The sequence below is a fragment of the Cylas formicarius genome, unplaced genomic scaffold (genome assembly GCF_029955315.1).
Source record: "Cylas formicarius isolate icCylForm1 unplaced genomic scaffold, icCylForm1.1 PGA_scaffold_8__14_contigs__length_24414737, whole genome shotgun sequence".
In the NCBI taxonomy this organism is placed as follows: domain Eukaryota; kingdom Metazoa; phylum Arthropoda; class Insecta; order Coleoptera; family Brentidae; genus Cylas; species Cylas formicarius.
In genome coordinates, this window is record NW_026844361.1 from 13,035,328 (window position 1) to 13,053,598 (window position 18,271).

Below are 18,271 nucleotides of genomic sequence, written 5' to 3' on the forward strand. Positions count from 1 at the left end.
AACACAAGCCCAACCATATTTAGTAAGGAGAAAATACGAGACATTCATCCATCAATAAAGCTGCTAAAACTGCAGGAACCTATAATGTTTATTGTAGACCTATTCAAACTAACAGAAAAATGTTTAAAAATATATATGACTCCTGAAGAAGAAAATTGAATTTTTCAAAGAAACTTCCAGGCTACTGTAATACTATTTACAAAACCTCTGGATTCCCTCTGCGTCGATTTTTGTTGAGTCGAACTTGCTAACGTTTCGCCAACCATCCTGTTGGCTTCTTCATAGCTTGACCGAAACTGGCTCGAATTTTACTCTGTACCTGCCTATGTATTGTTTGAGGGGGGCGGAGCAAATTTTTGAACGAACGTCGGAAACAGCTACGGATTCTCCACTATCACCAATCATCGCGAATATATCCATCTAAAACCAAAATTAAGGAAACGCTACGTCAATAATACTTTTGTTATTTGTCCTCATGGTCAAGAAACCCTAGTAGATTTTTTTAGACATTTCCATCACAAAATGCAATTCACCACAATCGTCCAATAGCAATGAGGCAATGTTGTCCTTCCTTACATTCAAGACATCACTGACCGCATATCAAAAGTTCCAAAGAAATATAACTCTCAACATCTTCGATCCAATATGGGAATCAGTCATCCGGGACGATGTTTATGCCCCTTAATTAGCTCCGCCCCCCTCGAACCGTATGTAAGCAGGTACATAGTACAATGCGAGCCAGTTTCAGTCACAAGCTCTGAAGAAGCCAACAGCATGATTGACGAAATGTTAGCAAGTTCGACTTAACAAAAACCGACGTAGGAGGAATCCAAAAGTTTTGTAAACAGTAAGGAAGATTGGATGAAATCTACGTTTATCACGCTTCCAAAAAAGTCTAATGGTAAAAGATGCTTCCAATTCTGCACCATAAGACTTATGAGTCATACATTCAAAATTCAATTTGGATTCAGAAGTATACTTGATGCTCTTTTTAGGTTTTGAATCAGAGATGCCTTAACATAAGTAAGCCGATATAAATGTGTTTTATAATTTATGAAAAGACATGAGATAATGTGCACCATTCAAACATGTTGGAACCCTTTAGTAACGTCAGGCTTCCTGTAGAAGAACAATTCACTTAAGAAATAGAGGGGTGTGAAACAGAGTTGTGTACTCTCCCCATTGTTGTTTAATGTTTATTCAGAATTTATAATGACGGAAGAATTTATGGTCGTTAGTATAAAAGTGATAATGTTTTCATAATGCGCTTAAGTAAACATATTGAACGGGTAGACAATTCATATTGAAAAAGCCTGAAATGCAATTATTAGAGTGAGACAATTCCTGCTACAAAAATGCACTTAAGAAGCTGAGAAGGACGTGATAGTGAATCTCTTTCTAGGAAAACCCTCAATTCAAGGTAAGTCCTTCTTCCTGCTGTTGTTCTTCTGAGATCAGGTTCTACCGTGTACTTCCATATTTATTATTATTTTTCTTTTTTTTTCGAAGACTATAGTTGCATAAGCTTGAACCATTCTCATGTCCCAATAAACTGCAATAATTGCATTCTCTATGTTGGTAATTTTTGTAGCAGTTTTTTTGTTGCCAACTGAAAATTTACATTTGGACGTAATAAAATTGGATTATAAAAATTAATTAAAAAATCGCGTAAAGGTAAATTTCTTTCTCATTTTACGAGCGTCTTTTGGATGTGGTCACCGGAATAATCAAAATAAAAATAACATTAGAAATTAGAAGTTACAAACAACTAGAGAGAATACACGACAAATATTGTATCACAAAGTACTAAACAAGTGTAGACGGAATCAAATCATACTGAAAAAGGGCCAGAAATTCCTGATATCGCTGACACCATCGTTCAAAATGAAATAACGCGATATTGACAGTAGTTACGAAGGTGGCGACAAGCGGTCGTAGTGGGAACTACAATAAATGTGTTCTTCTAAAATGTAAGATAAGATACCAACCAACGAAAAATCTGAGAGTCTATTTTAGCAACCCTAATAAGCAACCTAACAATTTGAACCGCGACTCAGGTCTTTATCTATCAGCAATATGGTCATCCGAGACGGTGTTTATGCCCCTCATTTAGCTCCGCTCCCCTCAAACAATGTGTAAGCAGGTACAGAGTAAAATGCAAACCAATTTCAGTCAAGCTCTGAAGAAGCCAACAGGATGATTGGCGAAACGTTGTCAAGTTCGAGTCAACAAAAACCGACGCAGGAGACATCCAGAAGTTTCGTAAAAAGTATTACGGTAGCCTGTGAAAGAAACGTTCGCTGTATCTAGATATCACTGAAACTACTCTTCTAACTCTCCAATTATCAGATGTACCCGTGCTTATAACAGGGTAGAGAACGCGTTTCCGTATCTTGACCTATCTGCTCTGAGCTTTGAAGCTTTTAAACGACATTTAAGACGGTATACCAATTAACATACTGTAATAAAAAGCTGTGATTAGTTCTTAATTATATTTAGCTTGTAAAAAATAATTGGACAGCCGTGTCTGTCTGTAGGAAAGACTTAATAAATAAAATAAAATTAATGAGCACTTGCATATTATAATAATTTTGTCAAGTAATCTGTTATAACGACAATATAGTTAATAAGTGTGGATGGAATGAAATCACTTTTAAAAAAAGCAATTCCTGAAATCCTAACACCCCCTTCAAAACGATCGAGATTCGTGACAGTTGTTGCGACGCTAGCGACAAGGCGGTCGTAGCCCAAACCACAAATTGAAGTTTATCTGTGGTTGCGTTGCAGGATATCGTGGCCGCCACCGCCGCCTGCGACGAGGTGAAAAAGAGCAAAAAGTTCGCCAGAATCTTGGAGCTCATTCTCCTGATGGGCAACTACATGAACTCCGGTAGCAGGAACGGCGGCGTGTACGGCTTCGAGATGAGTTTCCTCACCAAGGTAAGAAAAATAATAACAATAATAATAAATGATCTTTATTTCAAAGCATAATTACATTGAAATTTACAGCGGTTGCCTTACATGTTTTGATTAAATCTATAGTATTCTTCCACACAAGATGGTTCTGTATCTATGAGTAAATTAAAAATTATTTTTTTTTAACATTTTTAAATCTCTAATATTATAACTATTATAACACCTGATAATACGCACCGTTCTCACTCATAGTCAGTCTGTGACTGAGATATGTGTAACTCATGGTTCTTGTCCTATTAAACTTCCTGAGACAAACTCATTTCAAAAAGGCGTCTCTTTTTAAAGACGAACAGTGTACTCTCTTGTATGAAGATTGCTGCTAGAATTAAAAATTTATTTTCCTTAAATTTTCCCCTGCACGACTCTCAAAAGTTTAACTGCAATATAGTTCGCAAGGGCTCTCTTTTAGCAAATAAAAATTCTTTGTACGTCTCTGTAATTTCCATATATAACAAAATTGCTTTCGAAAAATCGTCGCTGGGCGGGGCAAGTTCGTAGCGCATAGCGCGAACCAGCTTTTTATTATAAAAGGAAAGGCGTGTGGTAGAGGGGGCGCATTGTTTTTCTATCGTGCTCTCGCGGACCACTATGGAACTTTCGCAAAATCGATACAATTTAATTGTACATGTATAAACTTTGTTAAATATTTAAATTTGTACAAATAATAGCGTTGTCGAATGTTTTTTTTTTCAAATATCTCGCGCGGCCTGTATAGTTCACGAAAATACTGTTCAAATCAAATTATCGCTTGTTTAGCATTTTCCTAATTTAACCACAAAAACGGAAATTTTAAGGAACTTTTAGAATTTCTGCCAATAATCGACACACCTTGTATATAATTCAAACAATGTTCGAAATAGGGGTGATAGCCCCCACGTTTTTTTCCAATAGAGTAAGTGGTTTTCAAGAAAATGCTTATTTTCTGAAACCATGCAGTACTCCGTAATAATCAATGACGTCATCGCGTCTCGATTGAGGGCGAGAAATTGTGATTTTCATATGGATAGACGAAAACCGTAAATACAAAAATTGTAGCTCTCGATGTGGTGGCTTATTACACTGTTTAAACCAATTGGCCATATTCTTCTTGAATATTGATGTACGGCTAATAATTTAATAGCCAAAAGAACGATTTTCTTGGTCTTCTAGATTTTTCTCCATAATTGAAAAAACCCTGTATACAATCGAAAAAATGTCTAAAATAAAAGTCACAGCCCCGGATCTCCTGCATTTCCTGGTTCTAAAATTTTACCTATCGGTTGAATAGTTTTTGAGAAAATCATGTTTTTCTGGAGGTCAAAATATTCAAAGAACATTTTTCTTTTTTTTTTTAAGTATTTGTTGATACTCGATTACACTCAAATTATACTGTTTAGATGTGAGTACGGACTTTTACTTCCTTGCCAAATTTAAAATCGACAGCTACATATTTGGGTCACTTACGACGTTTTTGAAAGCACGGAATATCCCGAACACCACAGTATGTGAAAACTTTAAATACAAAAGTTTTAGCTGTCCATACAGGCAACAGAATCACAGCCTTCTTGTTATGGTCAATTATCATTACAAAGGTAGACCAATTTTCAGTTTTTTGCAAATTACGGACGCACCCCGTACATTTTTAAAAAATCATCAAGAATAAAGGTTTTTGATCCGAATCTTGCGCATCGTTTGGTTAAAGAATGTTTTCGATCTTATATACCATCTTGGAGAAATGTTGTGTTAGGTTGCAATAGGCTTCGTTACAGAGCTAAACTCTATATATGGCTCAAATTTCAAGTGGATGACTTCAAATTTCGGACACTTATCGCGTTTCATAGCAAAGTCCAAAAAACAGACGAAAATCTAAAAAAAATATGGACGCCGTGGTTTGAGCGGACCGATTTTTTACTGGTTTGTGTAGCTCGTGCACGGCTTAAAAGGAGCTAAATTTGGAGGCTATGTTGCAAACCGTTCAAAAGATATAGCCAATTAATGCCAGGTCTACAGAGAAACGGAGAACAGAAAAAAAAAGTTTTTTTGCGACGCTGATCGATTCTGTACCAATGGCGATCCGGTAGGACATACCGCTGCCGAGGTTTCGTTGCCAAGCGCGTATACTTTCGAACGTAACAAGACCGTATCTCGTATGTGTTTCAGAATTACTGTGATAAGGCATTTTTTTCGTTTCCCATGGAATATACCTACCTAATACTCTAAGACTATATATACGAGGGCTACCTTTTATATTTCGGGATTTGTAATAAAAACCTATAAGCTACCAACCAATGTGACTTGATGGTTTCTCAAAATATTCACCCTGATGACCAGTACACTTTTGCATTCGACAAAACCAATCATCAAAGCACTTTTTTCGCATCGAGTGTTCTGGTCGCACTAATGCCCAAAGATACTTCAATATCATCCTGCAAAATCAGTTTCTGCACTGCATCGATGTTTTCTTGCACAACCACCGATTTTGGACGACCTTCACGAAATTTATCCTTAAGCAAAGGCGATAAACAGTAGTCCTGGATCGTGCTATAATTCCAAAAGTCCACGTCTAAAGCTGTAAAAACTTATTGCACGAAAATGCTCCCGATTAAGTTCCATTTTTAACCGTCACAATTTTTTTAAATTTATCTCAAAAAACACAAACAACACCCTTTCGCCAAAACGTAACCTAACCTCAAAATGTCAAACTTCCCTATAAAAACGTTAGTCGCTAGATGGCAGGACTAGTTTAAGAAAATCTCGAAATATAAAAGGCAGCCTTCGTATTACTATACTTAACTAATCTACTACATTATTGACATGATTTTCCAAAGACATACCCAAAAACATTGTGCAATCGCTTAAAACAATATCACAGTTATTTAAATTTAATTTCTGTAGTGGTCCTATCCTCGATCGATTTGTGCTAAACATTGTTCCAGTAGTCTTAATAACTAATTTATTTTTAGTTAACCAATTATCCGCTCCCATCGTGAACCTCCCAGCCGCCATTTTGAGGTTTGCGGTATCCTTATTTACAATTACTCATATAACATTGCTATCATCGGCGTAGTTAATAATTTTACAATTTTTGACCAATGTATTTTTCCAGTTGACCGGAACAAAAGACGCGAACAACAAAACCACGTTGCTCCATTACATCGCTGAAACGATCGAGACCAAATGGCCGGACCTGTTGAACTTTTACGACGAAATGCCTCATGTGGACAGGTGCGCTAGCGATGAGGTTCCGTTGACATTTCAACGATCGGTAGTCTCGTTTCAGGGCGTCTCGCGTGTCGCTCGACTCGATACAGAAAACGCTGAGCCAGATGGACGGCAGCGTGCGGAATCTAAAAACGGATCTGACGAACAACAGGGTGCCGCAGGGCGACGACGATAAATTCGTCGACGTAATGGACGTATCCTTTTTTATTTATTTTTTTGGTACACTCGCTCATGTGGCTGGTTCATTTTTTGTCTGTTCTCAGTCGACGCTTCCTAAAAATGCGAATCACTTCCGAACGGTTTGAGCTATGATGCTGAAATTTGGGTCCTTATACTCAGCCTACGAAACACATAAGCCTATAAAAAAAACTGCAGTTTGTTCCATTGTTGTTTTCGTTTTTCATGTCGGTTCATTTTTTGTCTGTTTTTGGTTCTCTGACCTCTGTTCTCTGTTCTCCGTCGATGCTTTATAAAAATGCGAATAACTTCCGAACGGAAACTACCGTCCACTGCAGCATCTCAAAATGACTCGGGATAAAAATATGCAATTTAGTAAATTGACGGTGTCGTATGTTGGGAACGTTTGTAGCATAAAAACAATTGAACGTCGTTTCCGGCTTCACCGGAAGTAACTTCAACTTTATGTTATGTTGCATACTGTATGTTCTTAATTTTTTCAACTCGTCAAACAATTGTAAACAACTCCATTCCATGTCTACAATCAATAGTTTTATAAAATTAACCATTTACCATTGTATTTTTGTTTTTTGAAAAAAAGATGTGGAGCAGAACAACAAATATTACTAATTCAAAGCACATTTCAACGAAACATAAAAAAAATTGTGGCCATTTAAAAAACAAAATAGTTTAACTTGGAAAAATGAAACCTCCACTGTCCAAACTTACTTTTTTATCCTACATCCAATTCTGATAAATTAAACTTCCATAAACACTTGCAAAATTAAAAATTTGGTATCTGAAAGAAGAAACAAAATGGTAAGAAAAATGTTTAACCTTTTTTTTGTAATTAAGCAATTTAAGCAATTTGTTGATCAACTTGGGAGTCATATATGAAAAAGATCTTTGGAATATATGTGTTATGTCGAGGTAAAAGTAGCAAGTTGTTTTTATGCTACAAATGTTCACAATATTCAACCCATATTCTTTTATATTATACTTATAGTTACCATTTGTTTTTTTTAATAAATTCTTTACGTTATATTATTATATAATAATTATTATTACTATTAATTAATATATACTGCTATGTTGTATGAATCAATTTAGGAGTTGGTTCGTCTTTGATAGTTCAAATGTACCGTACCATTTCTTAACAATCTTAACCAGAAATTCGCGGAGGATGCCAGAGAGCAGTGCGACATAATGCAAAAGATGTTCAAGAAGATGGAGGGCTTGTACAACGATCTCGCAGAGTATTATTCGTTCGACAAGCAGAAATACACGCTGGAAGAGTTTTTTACGGATCTTAAGACTTTCAAAGACAGCTTCATAGTAAGTTGCGATTAAATTAATTAGTTTAACATCAATATATTTGCTAAAGCGACCGGAAATTAGTTTTAAATTTCAAGAACGACCACCAGAGGGCGCAACCGCATCCCGTTTTTTGAGAGATAATCTTATATTACGTACATATAACCAATATGGCCGCCGTTTCAAAACTATGGTCAATTCGATCCTTTTATTGCAACGGAAATGCAGCCAGATAAGGGTCTAGCACGCTAGTAAAAATTTTTATTCTTTGATAAAAATATTTTACCATGAAAATGTCAATATTTCCTGTTTGTATCACACAACATTTTTGAATTAATTTTTATTAATTAATTGTTTTAAAAATCGAAACCATGCATAACATTCTAAAAATTGATTGATACTCATTCTCGTGTTATTGGAAATTGAATAGTATAAAACAAAAACATTATTGAGAAATAATAATGACCAATGCTATATATATATATATATATATATATATATATATATATATATATATATATATATATATATATATATATATATATATATATATACTTATTTATTTATTTGCAGCAAGCGAAATCGGACAACCAAAAGGAAAGGGAAATGGAGGAGAAACGGGAAAAGGCTAGGCTGGCGAAAGTGAAGCAGGATCAGGACAAGGAGGAGAGGAACAAGCGACGGTTGATCGATATGAACCCGACGCAAACGCAGGAGGGCGTCATGGACAGCTTCCTGCAAGCCCTGTCGACAGGCAGCGCCTTCGGCAGGGAGCAGAAGCGAAAACGGGGGCCCAGACCTGCCGGGGGTAAGTAAAGATCAAAATGGACCGGTTCAAACCCAAATATTTTTAATGTTGTCGCGTCAGATGCCCTTTTGGAAACTTTGTTAGGTAAGAAGTAGTAAAATTTCATGTTTATACTTCCTAAAAGATTGTTAAACCAACTTAATGTTTTTTTTAAGAGTGCGAGATGGATCTCATCGAAGGTAAGAACGGGCATTTGTGTAAGAGAACAATTTTTTCAATAAGCAGCAAGATTTTCAGCACTTTGGGAATTTAATTCGCTAAAATTGGACGTAAATATACTCGTTAAACAAAAGTGCTATATTCTGGCGGATGCCCCGGGTACACCGACAGAAACAAAGTGTCAAAAGGCGCCATTGTTTTATCGATTACATTGCAGTTCAACCATTTTACTGTGGAATAAATTTTCATGGTTCTAAATTTTGGTTAGTTTACCATCTGCTTTCTTTTTCTTTGCCATTCAACCAGTTCGTAAATGTCACGAAAAAATATTTAGTATTTTCACTCGAAGGGCACATCTATCTATCAACTATATAGATTCTCAGAATATACTCCGAAAAGTCTTTTAGTCAGTGCTTTGTATAGCTCGAGAATCCGCACGAAAATGAGCAAAAAAATGCAAAGATTATATGACTAGAAAAAAATTGGCACTGTGTTTCCACCGGTATAACCAAGGTCTCCGTAACAGTAAAGGAATTTTTGTATTTCAAATGTCTGTCTTGACCGGCCTGGCACGATTTTGAGCAATTTTAAAATTAGAATTAAGTATTCTTCGATTAGTAAAATATTTATTATTAAATTACTAAGCAAATTCAAGATGTTGCTCCAAACACCATCCGCTATGTGATTAATTCAAAACGTTATCAGCAATCAATCAACATTGTTCAATAATTTTTGCAGAAGGAATGTGATACGTTGCCCAAGGAAAATCTGTGTAAATAACATCGACTTGACTTTATTGTCCAAGATTTGTAGATGTTGATTTTTTTATAAAGATAGTATTAAATTAATGTTAATGTTAATGCTGACATGCACCTCAGTCTGTATTGATTATCCGGATCATCTGGAATTATCACATCATGGAATGCGCAAAAAAATTACTCACCTATACATAATTCTTCAAAGAAATATTTTTTTAGCCTCAAAAACAAACATCGCTTTTCACCGATGGGACCTTGGTGTCAACATGGCTGAATTTCATTCCCTTTTTACTTACGCCTCTATATTTTCTAACAGTCGTATAATGAGAACATTGACGAAATTTAAAAAGAAAAATGAGCACATCCTATATTAAAATAAAAAAAAGGGTACAAGGGTCATTTTAAAGATAATATTAATATTAACTGAAGTTGCTTCACAAGACTTTTTTTGCAGCGGAAAGAAGAGCACAACTTCAACGATCGAGATCGAGGACGGGTCTTATAACTGGAAGGGAACTAACTAGGTAAGTAGTTCAAATGTATACCTGTTGAGTTACATTTGACTATACCGTGTTTCACAATAAGATCATGAGCGTTGTGATCGAATTCTTGGGCGATTTTAAGAAGAAGAGTTCAAATACACCTATGACCTAATCATATTAAGTTTTGAGCTGCAGGGTATTAATTAAGCAAAAGTTTACAGAGATTTTTATGAAATAAAAATAACAAAAAGTCCAAATGCAAAACAAATATTTAAAGTTTATAATAAAGAGTAGTTGGTTATATATCTTAATCTTATTATAAAAACCCATCTTCTGGACATTTTTTATGATCATTCTTGTTAAAAAACTATGCAGACAGAAAAAATATTCTTTTAATGTTAGGTGTAGAATTTTTTTTAAACATAATAGTAAGAGTTTTAATTCAATATGCTAATGCATTTGTTTTCAAACATCCTGTATTAATAATAATTAAAATAAAAAATAAGTTTTATTCTAGTAAAAAGCAGTGGCGTGCGTAATAGTTTTTTGAAAATAACTAGTGCTTATCCTTTGTGGGTGTAAAAAATCGAAAAACCTTTTCCAACCAAAAGTGACTGCCAATTGTTTTTAAAATCGCTTAAGTATTATCACTAGTATTTCATTTTGAAACGCCATTAAATACAGCCCACAAAAATTATCGCGTCACTTAAGATTTCCTCCTTATGCAACGTTATTTTTTTGCAAAAAATATTTGCAAACAATAAAAAGGTGAGGAATAATATTTCAATTTCACATTTCAAATTTAAAAAGTGTAAAATTATGAAAGTTCCAAATCTGCTTATGACAGATTCAACAACATAAAAACCAAATGGTTTGATTGTGGTGATGATTCCAAAAAATAATGACGATTTATTAAGAGTTTAATAAAAAATAAAAATAAAGTAGATAGCATAGAATCTATAATTGTGAATAATATTAAAATTGAAAATCTAATTAATAAAGCCAATGTACTTCTCTCACATAGGTAAAAACAAAGTACAAGAAATTGGCCATAATAACATTTATTATCAGGATTGACCATATTCTTAATGTTAGGGATGATGCCATATCATTATACAATTTCATTTGTTTGGTAGATGTAAGAATAGGTATGAATGTCAGTCCTACAGAGGCCTGTAATTTTGGGATGCCACAAGACTCGATTCTTGGCCCGGTATTTTACTCCCTGTAAATATTATACATATGCTGACATCACAGTGCTTGCTGTGTCAAGGACATCGACAACATAAATAGGACATACATTGGACACATTTCTAGTAAAATTATTATAATGCAATTCTTGGATATGGAAACTGGATGAAGTATTACGTAACAAGGGGCTTATATAAATTAAATTAATTAAATTAAAAAATTTAAAAGTTTTGCTTTAATTTGGTATGTATGGGTGCTTTATTTATTTATGTTTTGATAACTTTTTGCTCGTTACAACGGTTACGACATAAAACATATACAACGTGATAATTTTTGTGGAGTGTTCCGGTGCTTTCATTATATTCAATAGATTTTCTCTGGTTTTCGTTTTGAAGAGCGTCTTCGTTAAAAAACGACGAGTACAGGATCATTCCAATCGAGGAGAACGGTTTCAACATTTCGACGGCATCCCTATTCTTTTAGGAACGTTTTATGCGTGTGTATCCGTTGTCGTTTGGTCTTACGAGCTTGCCCACAAACCGGCTATCCGAGCGTTCGTGGAATTAAAGTTGAAAACTAATTCGTGGGGGAATTGAATTGACAGCTTTGCCTCTGCTTATTGTACTAACGGGAAACGCATGCATAGTTTTAAATGTTGCGATTGAATTGAATATTTAATGTACACCCATGGAGAAAAGTAACAAAAAGGAGAACTGTAACCACCATGTGCAACTAAGTTTCTGCAGTCCCAGGGTCGGCTTAACCCAAAAGATACCTGTGTGCAATGCAAATAGATAATGTCATAAATAAAACTCAAAGAAAATAAGAACATCCTTAAATTGGAAAAGGTTTAGATATTATCTTAGTGTTGGGAGTTTGGAGTCATTTAATTAGTAATTTTATTTCTTTTAGATTGAAAAAGTAAAAATTTTTATAATTTATTTATTTTTATTCGAATGATAAAACCTACTTGGCGAACCTTTCACGTAGTAAACGCTTGGATAATCATATTATATTTCCAACATTTTGACTTTCTGAATCTGTTATTGAGTTGGTCTTTTATATAAATAATAAAACCTTCATAAGACAAATAAAAATAAAATAATATTCATTATTAACATTAAAAAGTAAATAATCAAGTTTCCAAAAAATTACCTCAAGTTGTCAGGTCCCAAATAATATCTGAATCCTGCGTTTTTAAACGGCACATTAAAACCTTCTTTACGACGCTTTAATGTACAACTTACTTGAAAACCACAAGCCTGCTAATGAACCCCACCTTCCACAAGTACAAAAACCGAAAAATGCCTCTCTTGAGGAATTGAGGTTATGACTACAGAGAAACTTATGTTGGTGAGTTGTCATACCCTATGAGCATGATCGTCGTTCAGTAACGCTCATGCTCGTTCAACAAGCAACATGGCCGCTGACAGTTCGTCGATTCGATAAATTTGATTTAATTGGTCACTATCTTTTTATCAGTTTTCTGTGTCACTAAACCCAATGTGCTTATTAACAAATTTTTGAGATCACGATGTAGAGTAATTTTAAAATGTTTTTTTTGTTTCAGCGAAATAACGGCGTAAGCCAATCCAAAGTGTGACAAACGAACTGACAACGAATCGATTTTTTAACGCTCAACTTTTGAAAAATACGAAGAAATAAGTTTTTATACATAGAGAGTGATAAAAGAGAATAATTTATTTTAGATTAACGCTTTCTGTACATATTTTGTAAGTATATATTTGTATATTTTGGATAGGTAGCTTAAATAAGGAATCTCCCGTGAAAAAAAACGATATTTCGAGTTTAATTTTTTGTTGTTTTTGCAATGTTAGGATTTTTTTGATTTCAACGTCTGGAACTAAACTAACGATGATACTAAAATCAAGTTCAAAATGGTTGAAATTTTTCATGCTGAAAACTATTTATATAAATTGCTTATAACCAGGAGGAATTTGCTGCAATTTATACCATACTTAAGAAGCAAAGAGACTATCGAAAAATGTATTTTAATAAATTTGTTAAGTTGTTAGCCGGTTGTATTCACTCACCTATTGCTTCCCCTACTTCCCCTCACCTACTGTTAAAACGGAAACGTCGATTGTTTCAACTTCATTTTATTCAGCTATACGAGAAATAATATACAATATCAATTAAAATGTGTGTAAATCAACTTCCTGAATATACAGAATGACACAATTTTTTAAACTTACTGTAAATATTAAATATATATAACATTATTTACAAATTATGCGTTTGTTTGGAACCGCCCCCCCCCCTCCCTGCTCTCGTACAGATGTCCTCGAATTCTTTTTTTTGCTTAAAATTAGCCACCGTTGTTCTTTTCATCACATGTATTTTGACACGCCTAGACTGAAACAAATGAAAAACGTACAGCGGACAGAACAGCTCTGCTGCAAAAATAAAATAACTAGTACAGTGAGGTAGAGCGACCTAAATTCTATTTTAAAAAGGTGTAGACTAATAAACCCCCATTAGGGACTAGGAAGTGATCTAACGAACCTAACAAACAATAACGAATTAAGTATTATTTACCGTGCGTTCAATTTACCTTGAAAATATTTTAATTGGCTGTAACTTTTTTGTTTTCAAGTTAAACAAAAAACAAAATGTAGGGTTGGTAGCCGAATTTTTTTCTAAGTGATGCATAAAACAAAACAAAACACTATCAATTTTCTGACATAAGCCTACATAATATATTTTTAAATGGGACACCCTGTATATTATATATGTGTTTAATATTTTAGTCCGATTGTTTTTGACAAATCGGCAAAAATAGAAAATTTTTATATAATTTCAAAGAGTGCCGTGACTGACAAATAAATATATGTTTGTTTGACATAAACAACGTTGATCTAAAATTCATGCTTTATCAAATTATCTCCAAATTCAATATTTATTTTTTTGTGGTTACCCAGAATAGTTGTCTTTTTCCGAGATTAAGTTGAAGTCTTCTTTATACATTGTGAACGACGACTACTAACGAATCAGTTGGAGGATATTTTATCACTTGACCTAACAATTTTTTTAAGACAGACTAGTATAACACTATCGTGTGGAAGATAAAGAATCTTAACCTGTATCGTGGTTAAGGCTCTTTATCTTTCACCAACATGAGAATCAGTTATCTGAGACAATGTTCATGCCACTTCTTTAGCTCCGCCCCCTTCAAACTGTATGTGAGCAGGTACATAGTAGAATGCGAATGCAGTTTCAATTTGAGGTCTGAAGAGGCCAACAGGATGATTGGTGAAAGTTTCTTTGATAAAGATTATAGTATTTTTTACCTTGACGAGGCATTGTTTTAGTGATTTTGAGTAATTTTAAACATTTAAGACCTTGTCTTTTTTGTTACAACCGACTTTTACCAAGTGAAAATGGATGGGGTGCAGTTTATCCGAGTAACTTTAGCCATTGATCTAACTTTCCTAGTTTCACAAAAGTTGATATCAATCGCTTTATTACAGGGAGCTGAAATTTAAAAAAAAAAACGCTTTTTCCTTACTTTTCTTTTATATAAAACCCGGGGTCAGAGAAGAGAAAGTGTATATGTGGTTTTTACTAAGAAATAAATCGCAATTTCTGGAAAAAAACGGTAGCGTACCAATTTTCTCGAGAAAAATCTTCAGTAACGTGCTTACCCTCATGCCAAAATTGTTTCTACGCATTTGTGGATGTCTACCGAAGGGTCAACAAAATATCTAAAGAAGTTTCAATGACAATGAATGTATATGAACCTACTTACTTTATATCACTCTTCGACTTCATTACTGGTATCGTTCTGACCGTCCCCCGCCTCTCTGGTCATGTTCTGTATGTGGCTCTCCGGGCTGCCATCTGTCGGCAACTGACCGTTGTTTTGTTCGAACGGATCGCCGACAGAGTTGTTCAGTTTGTCGTTCGACCTCGACCGCAGGAAATCCTCTTTGAGGGTCGGCTGGTCGCTCTTGCTATTCTCTTCGCTGTCGTTTGGTTCTTCGTTCTGGTTCTGGTATTGTTGGGCGGTATTTTCGAGGTTTTGCGTGCCGGCCATTATCGGGGGCACCTGAAGATTCGGCTTCCTCACCTTGTCGCCCTTACGCCACAGGGTGATCTCCTGCTGCTTGAAATACCGTCGATCCTCGGTGTCCATCAGCACTAGGTTGAGAAAATATCTGACGGAGAATTTTTTGTTAATATCTCGCATGGTGGGTGTCAAGTCGTAACCGGCGAGAAACACTCGGATTGGTATACTCTCACCTATAATAAAGTAAGAAAAAAAGGAAATATTTGCGGTTATGTGACAAATATTTTTTTATGGGCGTTTTTTGTTATAGACAAAAAGTAGATATGACTACCAAATTCCTTTATTCAAATGGAACACCATTTCGAATTCTGCCAGTTTAAAAACCCTTCCAAAACATTACTCAAGAGAATTTAATTAATTTGCCATAATTCCTATCTAAGTAACTGTCGCAAGGGGAAAAATCCGGTGCAGTAATACCTGGAACTCTTGCAGGCCATTCTGTCGACCCCGCTTCTACCAATCCACTATCTGGAATGGATGGGGACAAGCATTATCCTGTTACAGAAACGTAATTATATGTAATTTAAAGAAAGCAATTCGGTATCGACATCTACTTTTTTACCCACCTGTACATTTGCTAGTTACTGCAAAAAATGTTTTTTTTTTAATTCAATACCTGAATTTAAATGAATTCGTTTCATATCTAGAATTATACCGGGTGTCTTTTTTTAATAGAGAGGAAAATAATTATCTCAATGAAATATATTATACAAGGTATTTTAATTTGATAAAATAATAATCTATATATTCCAAATCCACAAATGCAATGTTTTTAAGTATAGGAAACTGTAAAAAAAAAACCATACACTCAACATGTCACATTCATATTTAGTATTTAGGTCCCAAAGTTTTTAATAGTCTCCCTAACAATATTGGAACAAAACCACACTCTCAATACTGCAAAGTAACTTCACGATAATTTTTATGTTAGAGTCTCTAGAATTTTGAAACTTTTAATTTCCAATTGCGATCGCATTAGGTGCACTTAAATAATTTGTCAAACAGCATACAGCATTGGACAGAATCAATTTAGCAAATTTTTGTTGTAAAATTAAGAGCAATAATTTGGAAAAATATTTTTTTTTTATATATTTCTAATGTAACTGTTTTCCCTGGCAATAAAGGAACTTATTAAATTATATCTTAAAAGACGCAAATCCTACCTCTGACGGGTGCCCCGTCCATAATTTCATACTTTGCGATGTTAGAGTTTTCTGTGAATAGATTAGGCCCAGATCCGGTGGTCTCTTTCTTAATTATGGTTATTTCCATGTGTTTTATCTTTATCCGTACGAGAAGAAAATAAATTTTCCCCACGATAACGTCTTTTAGGTGGTACCTGAAATAATTTAAAGTTATTTATTCTGTTTGCTCGAGCGGCGCCGAACCTACTTAGATTTATTATATTCGAACTCAATATGTAGGCAGTCTTCAATTCCCACTTCCATCTTTATGGAATTGTTCATTTCCGGATAGCTGCACAAGGTGTGCACAGCAATATCGACCTCTTTTACAATATCGGCCAATCGTCTTATTATAGTTACTCTTAAAAAGTAGCGTAACCTAACATTTCCACCTGAAATTATCCAATGGACTATTGGTTTGATAAAACTATGATTCCAAACTTGCCTGTGTATACTTCGAAAGGCTTTTCTACATTACTAAATTCAAATGGATAACTTGTGTGAGAAATCATTTCACCCGGTCTGGCCAGTTCTTTAACTAATGAAATAAATTCATAATGATTGCCTCTATCATATAACATTTCAATCTGACCAATAAACTCTATTTTGATACCCTGATGTTCGAGCTTACTGCCGGGTTTCTTTAAACTAACATTTACCTAAGAAAACGGATGCATATCACAACCACATTCTCGAAGAAATTTTAATGCTCATCCTCAATTGGCATTACTTACCTTACCGCAAACTGTCTCACCATCATAATATAATAAAAGTCTTTCTTTTTTGCCATCTTCTGTCTTAACTTCGGCAGTTTTCCTGTTCTCTTGTCCATCCAAATAAATATCGATTTCGGCGGACTGACCGAATCCAAAAAAACTCTAAAAAAAAACAAATTTAAACAGAAATAAATGAGGATCAATCACTTAATGAAAAAATACACCTATTTCATAAGAACTTACCATCATATATCACCACAAGAAACGATCGTCAAAATGAGCAGCAGAAGAACTAAAAAACACAACACAATTAAAAGTTTTGCAATTGAACAAATTGGACATCAAGACAAACTCATGATAAAAATGTATTTGTTTGACAAGATAAAAAATTACTTCAAAAATGGCGACTTCTGGTGTTAAGGGTCATATGGGTGTTTTATTCTTCGGCAGCTGATTAAGTAAAGGAACCTACTGCTATCCAATTTGGTCTCAATGTAAAGTGGAGCAACAATAAGGATAAAATTTATATTAATTTGTATAATTTAACTAAATGTTTATTGGATCTTTTGACACGTCAGTGGCGAAGTTTTCTTTTTTGTGGAATTAATAATCCATGACCGCAATAGAGGGCGCGTGATTCCTTTTACCAGATTTTAAACCCGGCAAACGCCATGCACTTTCCACATACATTTTTGCAGATAAAAGTTGCAGTCAAATATGCATGTTAATTTTTTGATAGTAGGCCCGATTTTTTCGAGGAAAATGTGCTCCACTGTTTTATACTCTCAATAACCCTAAATTAAAATTTTGACATACCGCTTCTATGGTGAACACTAAATAATTGACCCATAGGAATGCTGCATTAAATTGACTAGTAACTGGAAATTTTCTATCAAAACGTGAGCAAAGTAAAGAACTACATCGCAATTAACCGCATCTATGTTGTGGTTTTTAAATGCCCTCACAGTTTAGCAATGTAATGATAGGTAAACTGGGTGCATAGTATACCACCAATGACTTAGTAGTCTGTGATACATGATTTCTTCTTCTTGATTTTTAAACGGAGGGCAGCGGTACTAAAGGCCCAATCTCTGACAGTGGGACAGTGTGCATTGACAAAAATGGCCAGACTTTCATCGTGATGCCATACTTTTAATATCTATATTTTAATTTTTAACCCCTTTTCTAGATTTTGGCATATACTATAAGCATTGC

General features: G+C 34.6%; 2 protein-coding genes across 3 annotated transcripts in view; one reads left to right on the forward strand and one right to left on the reverse strand.

Moving 5' to 3' along the window:
* The window catches only part of LOC132705941 (protein diaphanous-like), a 45,599-nt gene extending 32,523 nt beyond the window's left edge, over nucleotides 1-13,076 (forward strand). The window contains 9 exon segments of the mRNA XM_060676920.1: nucleotides 2,788-2,940; nucleotides 6,062-6,180; nucleotides 6,236-6,371; nucleotides 7,525-7,689; nucleotides 8,242-8,476; nucleotides 8,537-8,560; nucleotides 8,632-8,655; nucleotides 9,848-9,917; nucleotides 12,637-13,076. Coding sequence (XP_060532903.1) covers nucleotides 2,788-2,940; nucleotides 6,062-6,180; nucleotides 6,236-6,371; nucleotides 7,525-7,689; nucleotides 8,242-8,476; nucleotides 8,537-8,560; nucleotides 8,632-8,655; nucleotides 9,848-9,917; nucleotides 12,637-12,652 — 942 coding nt within the window. The 3' untranslated portion in view covers nucleotides 12,653-13,076.
* A 215-nt stretch (nucleotides 13,077-13,291) lies between these two features.
* On the reverse strand, nucleotides 13,292-17,960 carry LOC132705942 (vacuolar protein sorting-associated protein 26B). 2 transcript variants are annotated; one of them, XM_060676923.1, is made up of 8 exons: nucleotides 17,873-17,960; nucleotides 17,300-17,348; nucleotides 17,075-17,218; nucleotides 16,786-16,999; nucleotides 16,549-16,732; nucleotides 16,320-16,495; nucleotides 14,836-15,329; nucleotides 13,292-13,442 (listed from the first exon to the last, which is right to left on the reverse strand). In XM_060676923.1, exons 2-7 carry the CDS (start codon nucleotides 17,303-17,305, stop codon nucleotides 14,842-14,844), a joined length of 1,212 nt encoding a protein of 403 aa, XP_060532906.1. In that variant the 5' UTR covers nucleotides 17,306-17,348; nucleotides 17,873-17,960; the 3' UTR covers nucleotides 13,292-13,442; nucleotides 14,836-14,841. The 2 variants fall into 2 exon arrangements, with proteins under 2 accessions (XP_060532906.1, XP_060532905.1); XM_060676922.1 differs by lacking the exon at nucleotides 17,873-17,960 and adding an exon at nucleotides 17,450-17,675.
* Nucleotides 17,961-18,271: the final 311 nt, after the last annotated feature.

Excerpts from the sequence above, each read along its gene's own strand:
- LOC132705942 (XM_060676923.1), bottom strand. Across the intron at positions 16,496-16,548 it reads TTCGAATATAATAAATCTAA|GTACCACCTAAAAGACGTTA; the intron begins GTAGGTTCGGCG and ends AAATTATTTCAG. Across the intron at positions 15,330-16,319 it reads GGACGGGGCACCCGTCAGAG|GTGAGAGTATACCAATCCGA; the intron begins GTAGGATTTGCG and ends ACTTTATTATAG.